This window comes from Siniperca chuatsi, linkage group LG15, assembly GCF_020085105.1.
Source record: "Siniperca chuatsi isolate FFG_IHB_CAS linkage group LG15, ASM2008510v1, whole genome shotgun sequence".
In the NCBI taxonomy this organism is placed as follows: Eukaryota; Metazoa; Chordata; class Actinopteri; order Centrarchiformes; family Sinipercidae; genus Siniperca; species Siniperca chuatsi.
This window is the reverse complement of record NC_058056.1, coordinates 27541929-27561871: the sequence shown is the minus strand read 5'-3', so window position 1 is coordinate 27561871 and position 19943 is coordinate 27541929. Positions and strand designations below refer to the sequence as shown.

Below are 19943 nucleotides of genomic sequence, written 5' to 3'. Positions count from 1 at the left end.
TGAAGCTGTTTCCTAACTGCCCAAAACTTGTGCTCTTTAACAGTTTAGCCAGCTAGCTAACAACTATCCATAAACTAACACAAACACGTGGATGAATCATATTTATGATCTACGAGCGAGACAAAAGTTTTATTATCACGAACGCCTCTGCCTCACCCATAGAGATCAGTGCTCTCTCACCCACACGTATCATTCATAAATCAACAGCTCGCTGCACGTGTTGAAACCACTGGAGGCGCTTTCTTAGACTCGATATACGTCTTGGAGAGACAGCTGGCTAAGATGCGTCTCAAACCTCCTCATTTAAAACTCGGTGTCTTTTAGTGACTTCCTCCCCGTCTGTCTGTCTGTCTTCCTTTCTACTTCTCCTCACCTTTCTCACTTCCTGTCTGTCTGTGCACCCGTCTCCCCGTCAGATACACAGACACATTTCACTACTTCCTGTTTATAAACCTCCACCGTAATATTCCCATAATCCACCGGGAGCAGCGGATCTGTCCTGTCATCCCTCTGTCCTTTCACGTCTCCACATCTAATTTTTACCTACGGTGACACTCATTGGTTGACAGTTTGATTGACGGGCTGACAGGAAGCAGTGTCGTGTCTGCGTGCCGTTGCTGTCGTCTTTAATTTCCCCTCATCGCTGTGACAACACACGGGCACCTCACATCTGTTTTACAGCACGCAGAGTGAAGCGGCTGCTTACCAGCTGCAGGTGAACGACTCAAACACGTCATTCATATCAAACACGACAGTCGTTTGATTTTTCTTTGCCATACAAACTGCTGCTGTTGTTCACTCCACACTGACTGTAATCTGTACTTTATTTTAATTCAAATGTTTTTATTTATCACGTAACCTGTAAACTGTGACTGAGGAGTTTTAGGTCTGTACTTTTAATTTGAAGTGGCACTTTTGGATTAAAGCTGCGGACTGCTGATTTTATAGGTTTTTTTTAGCAAATATTTTCACAATTAAAATATTATTAAAATTATTTTTTGGCTTCTTTTCTCCCCTCTGCAGATTTTCAATTTAGATTAAAAAAAAAAGTCACTTTATCTTATTAAATCCTGAGTCAGAGAAAATGCTGACTGGTCAACAGAAAAACTATAATTCCGGTAGAGTTTGACAAAAAGGCTAATTTTCATCTCTCACGCCTGCAGTTTTACAAATATGATTTTAAATGTGAAACTTAATCAAAATATCTTCACTCTGTTTGAATGTACATGTACAGTTGTACTGAGCACGTGTGGTCAAAGACGCGTGTGTGTTGTTGTGCGTTCCATCACCTCCGTGTTATGAGTGATGCTGTAATGTGCGTGTGTGTGTGTGTGTGTGTTATGGATGAGAGCATCCGAACAACAGTGGAGATACTTACCATAAACCATCTATTAAAGCAGGGCGGGGCACGTCAGCTGCCATCACTCTGACTGGGTGTGTGTGTGTGTTGGACTGTGGGTACACGCTTGTATCTGCTCTCAGTGATGATTGTGTGTGTTCATGCACTTCATCTGACACACTCTCGCTCACACACAAACACGCACACTTGCACTTCTATACTTCTGAGGACCATGGATGTATTAAGGGCACTCGATATGGCGCCGCCACTCAGACTTGTTGCCAATTTGTCCCAGTGGCCACTCATGGTATTGCAATGGAAAAAGCTATTTTCAAGTGTGCGACATCATCGTCATCCCAAAGTAAAGTCTATGGGCGGAGCGGGAAATCGCGGGCGGGGTGGAATGCGCAGTGGGCCCAACCGGAAGCAAACCCAGAAGCCAGTAAACACTTTGGCTTCTGCACTGGACGAGCAATTTTTATTCAAGCGACTGGGCGCCATCTTTGAGTCCGGTATCCAGTGCTCATGATACATCCATGGTGAAGACCCTCATTAAAATGTATTTTTTCCTAACCTTAACTTAAGCCTAATTCTAATCTTGACCCTAAAACCAAGTCTTAACCTTTAACAGTCCTTTTCAGTCTGGAGCGTCGGACAAAATGTCCTTACTTTCTAAAATGGCCTCACTTTCCATAAATATCCTCACTTCCCCTCAACCGCCTTTACCTTCCAAAGATTTATCCTCACTGTCCTAACTTTCTTAAATTGTCCCCACATTCCAAAATGTCCTCAGCTGTCCCCCGGTCTGCTCGTCTCTTTGCCTCCCTGTCTTCATGTTTCCTTCTCTTCCTGTAACATTGTCCTTTTGTCTCCCTGTCTTGCCATCTCCTTCCCTCCCTCTCTCCTTATTTGTCTGCCCGTTGTCTCTCTCTTTCTGTCCATGTCTTGCTGTCTACTTGTCTCTCCATCCTCTTTCTGTCTCTTGTCTTCATGGCTCCCTCTTTTTTTGTGTGTCCTTGCCTCCCTCTCTTGTCTCCTTGCCTTCTTGCTGCAGATCGACAGGTCGTCCTTAGCGTTCTGTGTTTGATTCTCACACAGAGAGACAAAACAACCAAACAGGCTGTGTGTGTGTGTGTGTGTGTGTGTGTGTGTGTGTGTGTGTGTGTGTGTGTGTGTTTTAACAGGTGTGGCAGTCCTCCCCCCAGACACTCATCATGCCAGGTGCTCTGCCAGGCTGTTACACACACAAAGAAAATCACACACACTTTCTTCCTCTTTGTCTCTTTTCTACAGTTCACTTTCTGACTTTACTAAAGCGTAAACACACACAGTGTCTTTCTCCTCATCAATCACTCTGATTGTTCACACTTTTTGGACTAACACATGCACACAGTTTACTTTATCCCCCTTTAATTAGTGTCCGTCTGTCCGCCGCCTCTTCATCTTCAAACACCACATGGCGTCTTTAAAAACACCAAACATCAATCTGCTCTTTAAAGTCCAAAAACACCGCCACACTGTCACTTCATCAGCAACAACTAAACTTCCTTCTACTTCCTGACCTGCTCAACTTAAAGAAGCAGTCTGCTGATTTGTCATAACTTGGGCCTTTCTTTCTTCTGTGCAGATCAGTGCAGGTCCGGGGCTTGTTTAGCTTAGCTTAGCACAAAGACTGAAAGCAGGGGGAAACTGCTAGCCTAGCTCCATCACAAGGGAGAGAGAGAGAAAAAACACCCAGTTCCAACAACTTTAAAGCAGTCTGATTAAGGTGTTGTATGTTGTTTAGTTAACACATGGAAAACGCCTTAAAAAGCTTTCTTCACATGTGGAAACGGGGCTGTAGTAAGAGATATATCTGGTATTCAAAGAGTTTGGTCGGGATGTAGTCACACCTGGTCTGGGCCAGCAGTTGGTGATCAGTGCAAAAAAAAAAAACAAAAAAAAAAAACACAAGGTAATTAAATTAAGGATCAGGTCATTATGGGTTATGGTAAGGTTAGCATTATTGTACCTAGGTATAGTTAAAAAAGATTGCTACCCTAATAACCCTGCGAGTTAGTCAACAGTCATGTTAACATGCATGCAGTGAACTAATGCTAACACTTACAGGCCTCTGACACCCATACAAGGGTTCTGTTTGTCAATCACAGTTCAGCTTTTAATACTATTCTCCCATCCAGGCAGTATGACAAACTCTTCATATGGGAGTTGAACTGTCCCTGTGTCAATGTGTCCTTGACGTTTTGTTGGAGAGGACGCAGGTGGTCAAACCTAACAACAAATTCTCTAAATCCTTAACCGTTAGCACCGGGGGCCCCACAGGGGTGTGTACTGTCCCCACTCCTGTACTCATTGTACACAAATGACAGCTAAAAATTCCTGGGAGTGACAGTCTTCTCCACCTTGAAATGGGGGAATAACACCACTACAATTCTCAGGGAAGAACACCTGAGGCTTTTCTTTTTTAAGACAGCTGAGAAAATGTGGCATATGCAGGGATGGGATGGTGCAGTTTTATAGAGCAGCAGTGGAGAGCATCCTCACCTGTGCAATAACTGTGTGGTTTGGCAACATGTCAGCTGAGGACAGGAGGCAGATGGACAAAGTGGCGCGTACTGCATCCAGAAGTATTGGATGTGAGCTCCCACCCCTATATTACAAAAGTTCTAAAGGACCCGTCTCACCCGGCTAACAACCTTTTTAATCTCCTTCCTTCTCAAAAAGACTAAGAAGCATTGAGAGCAGAACATCCAGGTTCCACAATAGCACACATCCTGAAGCTGTCCGCCGCCGTAACACTCCAAACATGGCAGTGCAGGCCGCTGGCAGGTTAAATGATTGTGCAGTAGGGCAGATGTTTTTAAAGCACTTTATCTAGTGGGTCGTTTGATGTTACTGCTAATTTCCCTACAGGTGCTAGTGTTTTATCTATGGTTTTTCTATGTGTTGGATTTTATTTTATCCATTTGTTTTATGCTGTTATGATTATTTTATGGGTTGGATATTACCAATCTGTTTTGTACTTTGTTTAATGTGCTTTATGAGGGATTCGTTTAACTATTTTTGTCTTTTTCTGTTTAAGTGAGCTCACTAAGACAAATTCCAATCAATCAATCATGCTTATATGGCAATAAAGTACTGAATCTTGAATCACTTCCTGGCACATTAGTATTCTAAGATAGCCAAAACTACGAAAATGAAACCCAAGTTGTAATAAACTGGAATTATCCTGTAAAATATCAAATCATATAATCTTATAAAGATGACGGCGAGAGCTAAATCAAATTTCAAATCATCCCTTCAGAGACATTGTGTCCATGTGTTTGCTACACAGATCTCTACTCATGAGTAATAAAGTTCATCCAAATACAAATCTCACTAACACACACACACACACACACACACACACACACACACACAGCAGCCCAGACCTGACAGGAGAGCACACATGGAGCTTTACATCCTGTTTAATGACTGCTCCCGCTCTCTCTCTCTCTCTCTCTCTTCATTAAGCGTTATCAACCTCTCTGGCCTAATCTCTCTGAAATTAGTGTCTGGTCTCTACCACCTAAGTGACTGGCTGGCATTCATTAGCGCTGCGGTTTAGCCAAATCAATCACGCCGCACCCCGTCCGCCACGCTTTCTTAAAATGTCATCCTCAAACTTCTCACAATCAATTAAGCAGGAGATTAATGAGGCCAATTTGCCACCAACACGTCAGCCTTCCTTCACCGCTGAAAAGCCTGCGCGCACACACACACACACACACACACACAAACACACACTCACAATCATGTAGAAACACACTCTGAATAATACATAGGAGACATGCATGTTCGCACATAACCGACATACACACAGACCATTTCCTGCAGAAAATGTGTTTGTCCTGAGAACTGCAGCACAGCAGAGAGAAGCTGACTTAACTTCCTGTTTGATGACGCAGAGTTCTAAGGAAAAAAGTAATAAAGCAAAGTAAAATAATGATTTGATATTCCACTACACTCTGTGTACATGGAAAATCTGTTTTACTTCATTAATTTGACTGATATAATGTTTGATATTACCGGTATGCGTGTGTATGAATCTACAGATATTGCCTTTTGTTCTTCTGTGAGAAGAGTAGGAGCAATACGCGCTGACCGTTTCCGTCATTAATCTAATCTAATTTGACATTGATCCATTATGTTGTGGCCTTGTGAGCACTTGGGCACTATTCTGTCTTCAGCCTTTATGATTTGTTCATTTTAGAAAACTCGAAAAACTGACACAAAGCTCAAGAAGATCAAGATTTAAAAAAAAAGGTTTGTTTAGATGCAATTTTTTGAGTGAATTTTTCTTTGGCAGCTAAACTCATGTGTGTCTGTGACTCGAGAGAAAGCTTTTAAAGGTCTCTCTGTGCTCGGCAGTTCGTAGCTTCTACCTGAATCTTTAGTTTAGTTTCACTCCTGTTCCTGTTTGTAGCTGCAGATATCAGCCTTATTTGACTGTTGGCTGATCCTTTCAGCCGTATTGGAGCTGCGTAAAGTTACTGCTGACGCAAACCGAACCTTTCCTGCCGTTGCTGCTTCACATTAAAAGCTTTACACTGGCAAAACGGCGGGATGCTTTTATTGTGAAGAAGTTATAGGACATGAAATGTGTTTGTCACCGAGTTAGCAGAGCTTCATTAGCGCTGCTATTCTTCAATAAAACCATCTAATTAACCAGATATGGGCATATTCTGCACTATTTGGTCAGCGGATGAGTTTTAAATATTGCAGGAAGGAACAGTACAAACACAAACAGCCACAGTGATCTGAGCTGCAAGCGACAAGCTGTGTTTGTGACCAGAACACCTCCAACACGCCATCAAGGAAAACAACTTCTCAGTGTTCGGTGCAGTGGAAAAACTGCTCACGGCCATTCACAGCGTGGCTCAGGGTGACCACGTAGCTGTTCAGTTTTCTGCAGCCTGGTTCCAGACCTTGGAATCACCGATCTGCACAAGCAATGGAAAGTGTAAATGGGCTATCTATCGCTAATAAAAATCAAGTCGTGGGACTGAAAATCATGTATGAGTTGATACGTTTGAAAACAAAATGTAAGTATTGGAAGCCTTCCAATCTTTAAAAAGTAGTCTCTTCATTTTCGGGTACATTTTAAAAGCAAAAACACTCTCACTCTCTCTTTCTCGCTCACACACACACACACACACACACACACACACACCCCTTCTGAATTCCAGGTGAGGGGAGGCCCACATTGTTCGTGTCACTTCCAATCTCACAGCTGCTTCAATCTGCCTTGGGATCTGCCTCATATGGTTGTCATAGCGACTCTCCAGGGATTATAACAAGGTATTATGGGATGTCTAGTGTCTCGAGCTGCAGGATCAGAACACGGTGTTAACACTCACACACACACACAGGCTCGGCGGCGATGCTCAGCACAGCGTGAGCGGATGCGCGGCGGCTCGGCTGCTCTTGCTTGTTCCAGCCTCGTGTTAACACTCACACATGACAACATGATGTGCAGAGTGGCGGAAGAAGAGAGCCGGTTGTCACGGCGACACACTCACTCTCTGCTGTGGCTGTCTGCAGGATTAAAGCAGGACAGATGAAAAACAAACGTAACAAGGACTTGTGATTGATGTGGATGTATGCAGCAGTAATGCACGCCGGTTTCTTTTTTTCTTCCACTGATACTTAGAGCGAGCGGCTCATTTCGGGAACAGCACCCTCTACCTGTCAGAGTGTTCACACTGGGAGCAGCTCAGATTAGATTTCATACCAGTTTCTCCCGGATTCATCTCTCCTGACAACCAGAGGGGAAGTCTGAACCGTTTGTGTTGTTGGTGTTATGATGTTCGGCCCTGAATATGCTATTTGCTAATGAAATGTGAATCCAAACTGCTGCGAGACACGAGGGGCCACTGCAGTTGTTCCAAACCAGCCAAAAAGGCCGCTCTCAGGAGAGAACTATAAAGATGATGAGTGAAAAAAGAAAACAAGCTGGTTTGATTGACAGTGATTGACAGATGATATTGTGAGAAAGAAAGGTGGAAATATGGCTCCTGTGGTTTCCAAAACAATACTGACTGTTATGTGGATACTTAGAATCTTGTAGCGAGAACAGGTAATCAGTCAAACTGAAGAGCTTTGGACACCACGGCAGGTATAACATGCATCAAACAGCCTAGCACGTTTACAATTAACAGCAGAAATGTTCATTGCCAAGACAGATAACATGTATAACAGATGTGCAAGTGATAGAAACACACACACTTACAGAGCCGGTTTATTGCACACCTAAAGGCAGCGGTGGAAAGTAACTCGGTACATTTACCCAAGTATTGTACTGAAGTACAATTCTGAGATATTTCCATTTTCTGCTACTTTCTACTTTACTGCATAATGATTACTTTTACTTTTGGTACTTCAAGTATATTTTGATGCTAATACTTTCTACTCAGGTAAAATTTTGAACGTGTGACTTTTATTTGTGACAGACAGTTTGACATGCAAGAATCTTGGTGTTGCTTTTGACCCTCGTCTGTCGTTTGTCAGTACATCAAAGAAATCACCCATACTTCTTTCAGCAGCCAGACAACACAGCAAGTTTTCAAATAGCTTGTTTTTTTCTGATCGACAGTCCAACTTCTCAACTTGTTCATTCTCAGTTATCAACATGACCAGTCTACTCAGCTTCTCTTGTCTCTCCTCTCCTCCATTGGCCGAAAGTAACAGGAACCATTAATCTGCTTTACTGTTACAGACGGTCAGTGTCAGATGTTTCAGTTTGTGATGAATTTTTCATATCTGTGAGCAACTTTTCAGTCAGGATCCTTGAATATGATAAAAGGGATAAAAACTTCAAGAAGATTAGAAAAGTGTGGATTTTTACACATCGAAGGCTCACTGGTGTCAGCTAGATTATAATAATAATCAGGTGTAACTGAAACATGCAAACGCACACACGCACACACACACACACACACACACAGGATTTCTAGGTTTAATAACGCACAAACAATGTAAAAGAACTACACTTTTGGACAAATTCATCTCAGAAATGGATGCACGCTTACAAATAGTGCACATTGTAGAACACACGCACACACACACACGCTCACACACACACACAGATTACCAGCCTGGTAATCAGCTGTGGTATCGCGTCAGCCTGGTTGTGATGTTAAAAGCTCAGCCTTTGGGCTGTATGTTAAACAGATAAGGAGTGGAGCATGTTAGGGATTAAAACTACAAGACACACACACATTTCACACACACACAAACCCGAGGGAGCGAACAGCGATAACCCAGTCATTATCATACTTTCATAATTCCATTTAATAATTCAGTTTAGCCGCGGCAGCAGCTGGATGTTGAGGAATAATTGATGTCGGCTGTGGTGAAAAATCTGAGGGTGAATTATGAGGAATCACTGCGCTAATAATGTAAAGGTACATTATGAGGAATAATTTAGCTTCAGAAAAGCTCAAAGGCAAATCATAAGAAATAATTCAGATAACAAAATAGAGTAAAATCCTCATTCTGAGAACAAATGTGACAGGATTTGGACCTCAGACTATAACATTCCAGGGATTCAAGAATTAGGAATAACAGAAAGCAGAGAAAAACAGAGAATTAATGATAATTCATTAACTCATTTCCATGAGGCTGTCAGGCTCATTACACACTAGGAAACATGAAATGTTTGATGAATGAAAACTTTGTCCTTAGATCCTTAGCACTAGTGGGGCAAGAAACGTCCTGAGAGTGGCGCTGGAGAAAAGGCCATGTTATTACCTAAATCAAACGGTTTATCCTGTACGGTGGCCATGTTAGGACATCTCAGGTTCAGCTCTACAATGTTAGACTTGGCTCAACCTTCATCCGTCTAAACTGGACCTTGTCAGCCTCGACTGTAAAGCTCAGCTGCACGGTAAGCTCGACGCTCAGCAGTAGCACGTAGTTTGTTTCACAGTATAACCAATACCAAAAGAGTTTGCCACAATCATCGATGCAATTCCTTCAGGTTTAATAATGCTTATGAAAGGATGTAATCTCTCTTATACCTTACCTGTCCTAGACCCTGGTGACACACCTGGTGGCAATGCTTGTTTTTCTAATAGCTGGTGTGGCTTAACACAAGCTTTACAAGTAAACGAAACATGTAAATGTAAATCTCTGAAGAGTATTGTCCACAATTTCAAGGAGCTTTGCGTGTGTCCAGCTTGACATTATGCATTTGTGTACGAGAATGTATTCACACAGGTGTGTGTGTGTGTGTGTGTGTGAACCTGCACACAAATACTGTATGCATTTTCAACCTTATTTCCAAAGGTGAGTTCAGATAAAGTCAACCTTGAACCTGAACAGTTCCTACCTGTAAAATGTGGCTGCCCAGGTGAGGTTCGAAGATCTCCGACGCGACGGCGCTGGCACTCCTCCTTCGCTGGGCACCGATAGCTAAACACACACACGCACACACACAAACAAACACACATACATACACACACACACACAAGGAGAGAGAAAGCACAGGACAGGACAGAAGAAGACTGGTGAGACTCAGACACATTGATACGAGCAAAGCTTACACACACACACACACACACACCAATACGTATTCTCACACACACACACACACACACACACAACACACACACACACACACTCACGTTTATACAGCCTAGCGTGACGAACACACATGGCACAGGACAAGAGGAACCAGTGAGGTCAGCTCTGCAGAACATCATGGAACAGTGCGACAAGTTAGCATTGTTAGCCCTCCTCATTGAAACCAATGGGAACCTTTAGCTTCATGCTAATAAGGTTGCAACAGACAAGTTTAATTTAGTGAAGTCAACCAGCAAAACTTTGTCTCCACACAGAGAAAAGTACCATTTGAGGTAAACTACATTTATTGTTTAAAAATTATGAGAAATTCTACACAAAAAACATTGTTATGCAAACATTCATGAGCGTATTTACATGCAATCACAGGTTTGCGGACATGTGGAGGTTGTGTGGACACTGAACCATACAGCGAATGTGCAATTAAACCAGAACTATAAGCTGAAAGATGCTAAAATGCTCTGTAGAGCTGAGGAGAACTGCAGTTATCTGTGGGTTCGCCTTTCACATTACATTTGATCCATTTTTAAAAATAAAAGTATGGTTTATGCAGCTTTAAATATCCTGTATTATCTTCTTGACCATAGAAATAACAGGTGAATGTGCATGAATAGTTGAAGAGCTTAACCTAATGAAGCCGTGATGCCAGCAGCTGTTAGCAGACTGGTCCATGGGTAATCTCGCAGAAAATCTGTCAGTTTCTCTCTTCAAGAACATGGTGCCATTATCATGAGTCTATGATGGTGTTCATGGCTTTAGAAGGATGTGGATATTTTGACATTTTACAGTATTCAGTGTCTCAGGAAGAAGTGGTTTTTGTATTGTGGCCTAGTGTTAAAGAATAAGTCAATATCTCCAAGAAGAGAGCATGGAGAGGTACTCTGGCATCCATTAGAGTTTCCCAGCAGAACTTTAAAATGGTTGCAAAAAAAATTTCATATGAGCATTTTCTGACCTCCCCCTGCTTCGGTTAAGTTTGGGACTCTAAAAGTACTTGGTCAGTGTTAGGGAAAGATTGTGGTCATGGTTAAAAGAAACCAAAGTTGGCAGCTGGTAGGAGAGGGGGATGAAAACAGCAGTCTCCTGTGTCAATAAATCTTAGTATACTCCAAACAAATTGCTTGTCAGGTTGTCTAGCAGAGTATTTCTTTCTGAAACAAAATTGTAAGCTGTCCCCATTCGTACGATTCATCGCGTCAAGACTACACACAAAACATAGACAAAGTTCTTGGGAAGAGATTGGGGAGGCAGTGGGATGCAGTTAGGAGGAGGCTATGACGTCATTAGCAACTCTAAAACTACAGCAGCTCCAACATGTACAGGACGTTTTGATCACGTCCAGTGTTTAGACGCTCCACAACAGTTTCTAAAACCGAATAATCAATGGGCAGAAGAGAGAACTCTCTGCCCCTCTGCGGCGAGCCTGATAGGCGAGTCTGAAGGCAAGGATACCAAAAAGGGCCTGTCTCGCTCTCTCATTATTCTCTTTTCCTTTTTGTTTCTCGCTATCCCTTTTATTATTCTCATCTTTCTACCCATCACTGTTCACGTCTGGAGAGTGAGAGAGACAATGAGAGGCAGACAAGAGAGAGAGAGAGAGAGAAATGGTTTATAGCTTTCTAAAATTTCTCCCTCAGGGTAAAACTCTGTCTACAGACAAAAACAGAAAGTACAACAGCCAGAGAGAGAGAGGTGGCTATGTGAAAAATCTGCCCTCAGGTTAGACTCTCTCTCTCTCTCGCGCTCTCTCTTTCCCAAAAGAAGACAAAGCCACAAAGTGTGAGAGACAGACAGGAAGAAATTTGAATTTTAAAAGCTTCCCTTTATCACCAGTATCACATACTGTACATCTACATGATTCAACCATAAAAAATAGGTCACAAACTCAAAAAGAGACCAACAGAAAGTACATCGAAGCAGAACAGAAAACTGTATTTGTTCAGTGCCTAAAAGCAGCAAATTTATCAGCCAGTCCACTCTGATGCAATCAGTCCAGCCAATACTAACTCCGGGCAGACGGACCACTGATATGGTTCCTTCTTCGCACAGCACAACCCTCTTGCCAGACCAACCCAGCATCCCAAGAATTACATCCATGTTGGACAACAACACACCACACAATTTACGTCCAGAACCAATGTTCAGTGCCAGTGCAGGAAGTTGCGTGTCCTTTAAGTAGCAAGGCAGAGAAAGTAAGGGTGTGGAGGCCGGGGTGGGTGGATGACTGACTTTCATGCAGGACACCAGAGTTTGGGAAGCAAACTCTCCTCGCATGAATGTTGGATTTGCATGTGACGATGCATCTGCTCAACCAACCACGATCAACAGCACTGCTATCAACCCCTGAAAGTACCAGGAGCTTGGATTTAGTATCAGCTCCTGAGCAGTGCCCAAATTTAGCTCCAAGAACTCGTCCCGAAAGCGGGCAGAGATGAGTGGAACCGAACATGTAGCCATCGTCAGAAACAGTGACGATGGATACGCATTACGTTTTACTTCATTAAGTTCCTGTAGTGTTCAGTCTTCAAAGTACATTTCTAAGCTGTTCACTTGGTACTATCCAGTCAGAGCTCTCAGGTCATCAGGAGATGCTTATCTTAGTGGACCTAGAAAAAGATCCGTATCTGGTGAGGGTGCTTTTGGTCCACATTCAAAAGCAAAGTGAAAACTTTTTCTTTTTTGTCTGTCTTATGATGTGTTATGTCTGTGTTTGGGCTTTGTCTCTGTAGAGTGAATGTGGGGTTCTTCTGTCTTTGGGTGGGGGCCGAATTTTAATCATATTCTTCTATTGCTATTGTTGTTTGTTTTCTTGTGTTGTTTTTGTTTTATTTTTCTGTACATGTTACTTGTTGCTTCATGCATTTTAATTTAAAGAACTTCAAGTTTATTTATAAGAAAATGTGCTATTAAATAAAATTGCTTTGCCTTGAGGCAAAAGAAAAAGAAAAAAAAACAGTGACATAAATAAACAAAAGTGGACCAGAGAGAACCAAGAGAAGAGAGAGAGCATAAGCCAGACAGTGAGACAGTTTCATACAGCGAGACAGGCCGACGGAGGGGCATTAAAGCTCACTAAAAGAGAGATTTTTTCTGCCCTGAGGTAATTTTTTTCTCTTCTCTACACAACCTCCGTCCTCGTCTCCCTGCAGACCTCATTACACTGAATTTAAACACACACTCGCACACACCCCTCCTGTCATTTTTTGGGGGGAGGGGGGCGGGGGCTAATGTAGCTGAATTAGGCTCAGTTAATGATGTAATGAAATGCCCTTGTGAATGAGAGACTTTAAAAAAGGGGTGATGAGAGAAAAGGCAAGGGAGGGAGGATGATGGAGCTCAGCCTGATCTCATAGGAACAACACACTTATTTGTATAAAAATAAATGTTGTGTTTTAAGTCTGATAATTCAGAGTGAACCATGTGGGCTCAAACACGCTTTTTATAGTTAAGAAAAGAAAACCAGGATGAAAAACTTAATCTGGTCTAAACTTAATCCGCCAAAATAACTGGGGGGGGATTTTTGTACTAAAAGAAAGCATCACTAGTTTTAGACAAGACAATTTGTGGAAAATGTTTGCATTGAGATGGTAGGAGGAGGAGGAGGAGGAGGAGGAGGAGGAGGTTGGGGGAGGATGATGTTCTGACAAAGAGGAGGTGGTGAGAAGAACATGAAGAGGAGGAAGAAGAAGGCCTGTGAGGAGGATGAAGATGAGGAGGAGAAAAATCTAGGTGTTAGGAAGGCTGGGAGGAAGGAGGAACAGAGTGAGGAGGTGAGGGAGCTGGGGAAGGAAGAGGAGATGGGGAGACGGAGGAGAAGGAGAAAAATGGTGAAGAAGATCAGCAGGAAGTGAGAGGGGAATGAGGGTAGTCAGCAGCAGGCGGCTGAAAGATGAGGAAGAGGAGGAGGTGAGAGATGGGGAGGATAAAGAGTGTGGAGGCACGTGCGGGGGTCAAGACAGAGATACTGTGGAGGGGGTGAGGTAAGACGAGGAAGGTGAGTTTGTGAAGGTGGGAAAGTAGGAGGAAGATGAAGATGAAGAGGAAGAGAAGAGGTGAAGAAGTGGACAAAGAATATATAGTGGACAATGAAGAGGAGAAGGTAGGGGTGAGAGGAGGGCAAAAGAGGAGGTGGTGAGGGAGGAAGATGAGAGTGAGCAGGAGGATGAAGACTGAGGAAGAGGAGGTGACGGGGCGGCAGGGGTTGTAGAGGAGGAGCTGAGGGAGAAGGGTTAAGAAAAGGAGGAAGAAAAAGTGTAGTACAATGAGAATAAAGAAAAGGTTAGGGAGGAGGAGGGATTATGAAGGAGGTGATGAAGGGGAAGAAGAGGAAGAACAACAAAGCACTGGACGGAAAGTAAATGTCGTCACTGAACAACATCTTTGGCTGTGTAGAATCTGAAGTTGGCAGAAGTTAGCAAGGCTACCAAAAAGTAGCCCACTGACAACTTTCATTAGTCTCTGTCATGCGACCCTCGCCTCACAGGTCACAGCGGCCTCTTCAGTCTCCTGAGGAGGAGGAGGAGGAGGTGAGAGAGGAAGAGGAGGGTAAAAGACGATGAGGAGGAAGATCAACACAGGACGGCCAGAGAATAACAATGACAACCTCCCTCTTTCTCTCTCCCTGGTTTGGCCTCGCTAGTAGTAAACAAGTTTGGTGTGTGTGTGTTTCAGCTAGCCCCTCCAGCGATGCTCTGAGCGTTTAGCCGTCTGTGTGTGTGTGTGTGTGTGTGTGTGTGTGTGTGTGTGTGTGGAGCTATTGCTGCTCCCTAGTGCTGCTGGAAGGTTGGATTAAAGGAGTAAACGACAACCTCCAGACTGCCAGCAGAACATGTGTGTGCGAGTGTGTGTGTGTGTGTGTGTGTGTGTTAGTGAGAGAGAGAGATCTGTACTGTTACACAAATTGCCAATTCAATTAGCAGTAGGTGTAAGAATACTGGAGAGAGAGCGAGAGTGTGTGTGTGTTTGTACGTGTGTGTGTAAAAGAGAGAGAGAGTGTGTGTGTGTTTGTACGTGTGTGTGTGTAAAAGAGGGAGAGAGGGCAGCCATTTTGGCAGAATGTCAGAGCCAATTTATCAAGACCTAACAAAGGACCTTTGGGATGAAGAGAGAGAAGGAAGGGGGGGGGACTGAAGGGAAGGTGGGGCAGAAGAAGGAAGTGAGGGATCTCTGAGGGAACGAAACATCGACAGGTTGATAGACGGAAGAACAGACGGAAGGAAGAAATTACTGAGGAAAAATAAAGATTGCTGCAAGGAATAGTTGTAGAGAGCCGAACTGCTACTTCAAGGTTTTGTTCCAGACTTAAAAGTCCCCTGTGGAGGTTTTGACCACTAGTAGCGCTGTGGAGCAGTGTTTTTATGAACATCACTATTTAATACATCTGTTGTTAGCTGCCTTTAATGAACACCATCTCCTACGAGCCCAAGACCGTCGCGGGTTCAACATCACGAGTGTGACGGTGGCGAGCTGGGGCCGGCGGGGTTTACGGCTGAAAGAGCTGGACAGATGAAATTAGAAGAGAGCATGGCTGGATATCATGGTTAGCAGAGAGAAAAGTTGCAATGATGTATTAACTGCTAGTAAAACTAAAAATGGTAGCTGTAGTTTTTCAAAGGATAAACTAATCATTTTTTAAAAGGTTTCAAATACCAATATCAAGTGCAGTAGTAGATATTCATTTATCTGGGAATATGGATATTAGCAAACCCCAGGAACATGTTTCACTTTCTCAGAAAGGTCAATGAAAGAAACCTCAATGAGAGACTGTGTTGAGCTGCAGAAGCGAAGAAGTGAAACAGAGGCTAAACAGGAAGTGATGTCAGAAACATCAGCTGTCTATACCGCATGAAAATACAGAAGGGAAGGAAAAGAGAGGAGATGAAGGGAGGTTAGAAGGAGAGAAGTAGCACAGAGAGATGTACAAGATTTTTACAAAACGGCTGAAAGTTGCACTGCTAACCAGACACACACACACACACACACACACACACACAGCCTCCCAGGGCTGTTTAAAAAGTCATCAGCAGTGGAGACATTTGTTTTAATTAGTATCTTTTTAAAGGCGTCTTTCAACCACTTTAACTTTTCACGACCAGTTCTGCTTAATAATCCATGTTCTCTCTTTTTTCCATCATCAAATTTTAACTGTCTGACTCGCCTCCTGTAACAAGCTCTCAGACAGATCGACTCTCTCTAAACTGTGGCTCTTCAAAAAAAGAATTAATAATATAAAATGAAAGTAAATAAATGAACGAATGAATACTCGTTATCACAGATCATCACGTTAAATTATTTGGATTAGCTCTAAGGCGAGACTGTGTAATGTTTGCTGAACAGCGGCCACAAGTGGAACTTACAGGATAACGGTACATTAGATTTGCCTTCATTTCCCAAGGTTCTCCTGAATCAGTAGCTTCGAAGACATCATCATTAGGCCGTCTGACAGAGCGAGCTGAACCGCACGTGTTCCACTTTAAAACCATTTAAATGTTTAAATGTTACTTGTTAAAACAGAGTGCAAGAGTAGCGCAAGTAGAGAAGAGTCAGCAAACTGAACGTCAGTTACACAGCAACATCTATTTCAAGTTTGCTAACATTAGCTAACATTAGATCATTCCAGACCTCATAAATTCAAGTTTCCATTTGTAACAGGAGAATTATGTTATGTGTTGTTTTAAACGTTACAGTCTTGAATTATTGATTTATAGACTTTGAGGACGAAGGCTGTAATTCTCTTATGGTTACAGATTGAGGATGTTTCCAAACTGACCAATTTCAAAATACACTAGCTTGTTACGATATATGTTAAATGGCACCATGGTAATGCGTTAACATGTCGGGCACATTACACAGCAGGACAGCATGTTAGCATACATGTTAAGTGGCAGCGGACTCTGTGATGACCAATAGAAATATCTGCTATTAACATTCATCCATTCTTCGTGCAGAGGAAACATGAAATGATCCGATTATTGTATTTTATATCTGATCTGTTATATCTGTAGTTGGGTTTTTTTTTTTTTTAAATCAAGAAATACACGTGGACCTTAAGAAATGTTGAAACAAACCTAACAAACATAAAACAAACCATCAATCCTTCCATCCTCAAATGGAAACTCTGAATTGATTGTCGATTGTCGATTGTCTTCCTGCACATACAGTGACGATTCTGTCACAGGGGATTCTTAAAGCAAATACACATCTACCATAACAAATGCCTAAACAAAAACCAAAAAACTTCATAGTTAAACAAGCTCTTTTTCCCTTATTTTCTGAAACTGATTAATATCTTTCCACATGCCTAACTGCATCACCACTCTGCCTATTTAACAATAAAGTCTTTGGTAGAATATTAAAAGGAACAGTGCAGGAAGCAGCGGACTGAATGAGGGGACAGTGCAGCTCTCTCTGTTACACATTACAAAGTTTACAGCTCGTCACATAAATGAGAGCCAGTCAGCCTAAAGAAGACTCTTTCCTTCTGAAATGAGATGTTTGGGCCGATTAACTCTGGCAGAGTCGCTCCACTAAACCTGCGCCATCTGAGTGTTTAAACTCCTTCAGTAATACTTTAACTGCTCAGCACGGAGATGTTTTACAGTGTAACGGCCTGCAGCCCGAGAACACGAGGTGGCAGTTTAAATACACGTTAAGGCGCTACACAGGGGTTTATGTTTTCACTATTTTATATTATTTACCAGCCCCCTTTGTCTGATTTTGCTATTTAATTTAAAAACTTTTTTTTTTTTTTTTTAAATTGAGTTTACCTTGATTCTTCTTCTTGTTTTAGGTGTATCTTCTGTAAAGCAATGCGCAATGCTATATAACTTCATTATTATTATTATTATTATTATTATTATACTCCACAGTGTGTCAGAAGGACACGTGATTAATTTAGCACGTATCAAAAGCTTAAAATTCAAGGTTCAAGAAGGTTTCATGAAGTGAAAAATCACAGATTGTAACTTTGAGGTGAAGATGTCAATATGGTCTGATTTTGAAACCAAATCATTTGACTTAAAAGACACAGGGAGGTGTTGAACATGTTGACGGTCACAATCAGAACAGATTCAGAAAGAATTCAGCAGAACGTTAGATTCCTTCGACAGAAGAAGCACAAGAGACAGAGAGAAAACAAAGCCTTCCTTGGAGTTGGACTGCTGTTTTCAGAGTAACATCAGCAAATGAGCAGCGAATTGCTCGGTAATTTTCCGCTTGTGTTGAATAATTCAGCAGTTATCGTTCAATGATCAGACTTAACTGGAAATCAGAGCAGGGGGTGAATGAGTGTGTGTGGTGGAAAGAGAAAACAACACAACTATGTCAGAATGCTTTAAATGAGGTCATAATGCCGATGAGTTCAGTTTGTTCATAATATTATCAGGTAACTTCTGTTTTCTGCTGGTAAGTATTTAGAGATTCAAGCGAAAACATTTTGAAAATGTTTTGTTTTTCTTCTTTTTCACATTTGAACTACAGCTCTGAAATCAACTGACTGACGAGGCAGCAAAAGGAACGATGAACCCGAGGAAGACACAGACCTGCTCTAGGGAGGGGCCGGTTTGCAGGTAACAATGCTGAATTTGACTTGGGACCATATCTATAATCTGTGTTAAAAGTTTCTAAACTCAAGGCTCACTTACAAGCTTTTTCCAGCTTTCGAGTGCATCTTTAGAAGGAGGCCATGGGGCCGAAATTCAGTCCTGTGATAAGTGGTTGTATACAGTATAGTCGCAAATACATAAATATAAATTACATGACACTTGACCGAGTTCTACTTCTGGTGCTTTCGAGCCTATCCCATGGCCTTCTCCCGTGGAAGTTATTGAGTGAGTTTACAATATTTTACCACAGATACGATATTTGTTTCCAAGGGCTGATGTTTTCGTTTGTTTTCTGATTCACTGCAGGTCTTTTTATACACAGATTCTCAGAAGACAACAGTCATCATTTTGTTGTTGTGACTTTTTTTTTTTGCTACTTAGTTTTAAGCAATTTAGCAAGAAAGATCTTGTTGTTCTGATGCATTCATTCATTTTCTTGCAGACTAATCTCTATTTGAAATGTTTTATCCATTTGTAATTTTTGCTTGTGATTTTTAATACTGTACATGTATTTTGACACATGCACTTGAAGGAGAGATGGAATTTATTTTTGCTCATGCTCTACTTAACCTTTATATGGTGTGTGTGTGTAACTCGGATGTAGGGCTGCAACTAATATTAACTACTAATATTATTATTAATATTAACTAATTATTTCCGTTAGTGATTAATCTGTTGATCATATTCTTAAAATTCTTAAATATGTGTAATTTCCCAAAGCCTGGAGTGTCGTGTTCAAATGTTTTGTAAGATTTTATTTTGTTGTTTTTTGGAAAGATCTTAGATTCCCAGCAATGATTAAGACTTTCTGTACCATCTCAATCAACCAGCACACACACACTCCCTCCAGTTCTGTCTTCATTCTCTCTCCTCTCGCTGTTCTGTCCTAAAGTTCATTTCTCTCTCTCTCTCTCTGACATCCCTCTGCTGTCGCTTCCAGACTTTTACACACCACAGCTTCCTGTGTGTGTATAAAATAATCTCTGCTGTCTCTCCACTTGGCTGAGTGCCAGCTGGTGTGTGTTGGAGTCAAGGACAAGAGAGGACACAGAGAGAGAGAGACAGAGATGGGGGGGGGGTAAAGCAACAGAGTGACAACATGGAGAAAAAAAAATGGGGACAGAAGGAGAGGACAGTGAGACTGATGAGGGGATGGGCAGATAGAAAAATGGAAGTGATGGTAAGAGCAAAAAGGAAAACCATGACGGAGAGAGAGAGCGGTCAGACAGAAGCTTCAAAGACTCTAGTTGTTCTTTTGCACAACGCCGTTTGTCTAATTTGGGAACAACTTTTTTTATAATGTACTTGTACTGAAACAAAAATACAACCTCCAGCAAATGTATACATCTTTAAATTAAAGTAGACATAAGCATCATCAC

General features: G+C 42.0%; 1 protein-coding gene across 1 annotated transcript in view; it reads right to left on the bottom strand.

The window, feature by feature from the left end:
* Positions 1–19943, bottom strand: part of LOC122862015 (neuronal PAS domain-containing protein 3) — a 316717-nt gene that overhangs the window by 136169 nt on the left and 160605 nt on the right. Inside the window, 1 exon segment of the mRNA XM_044167164.1 lies at positions 9711–9793. Within this exon segment, the coding sequence (XP_044023099.1) occupies positions 9711–9793 (83 nt within the window).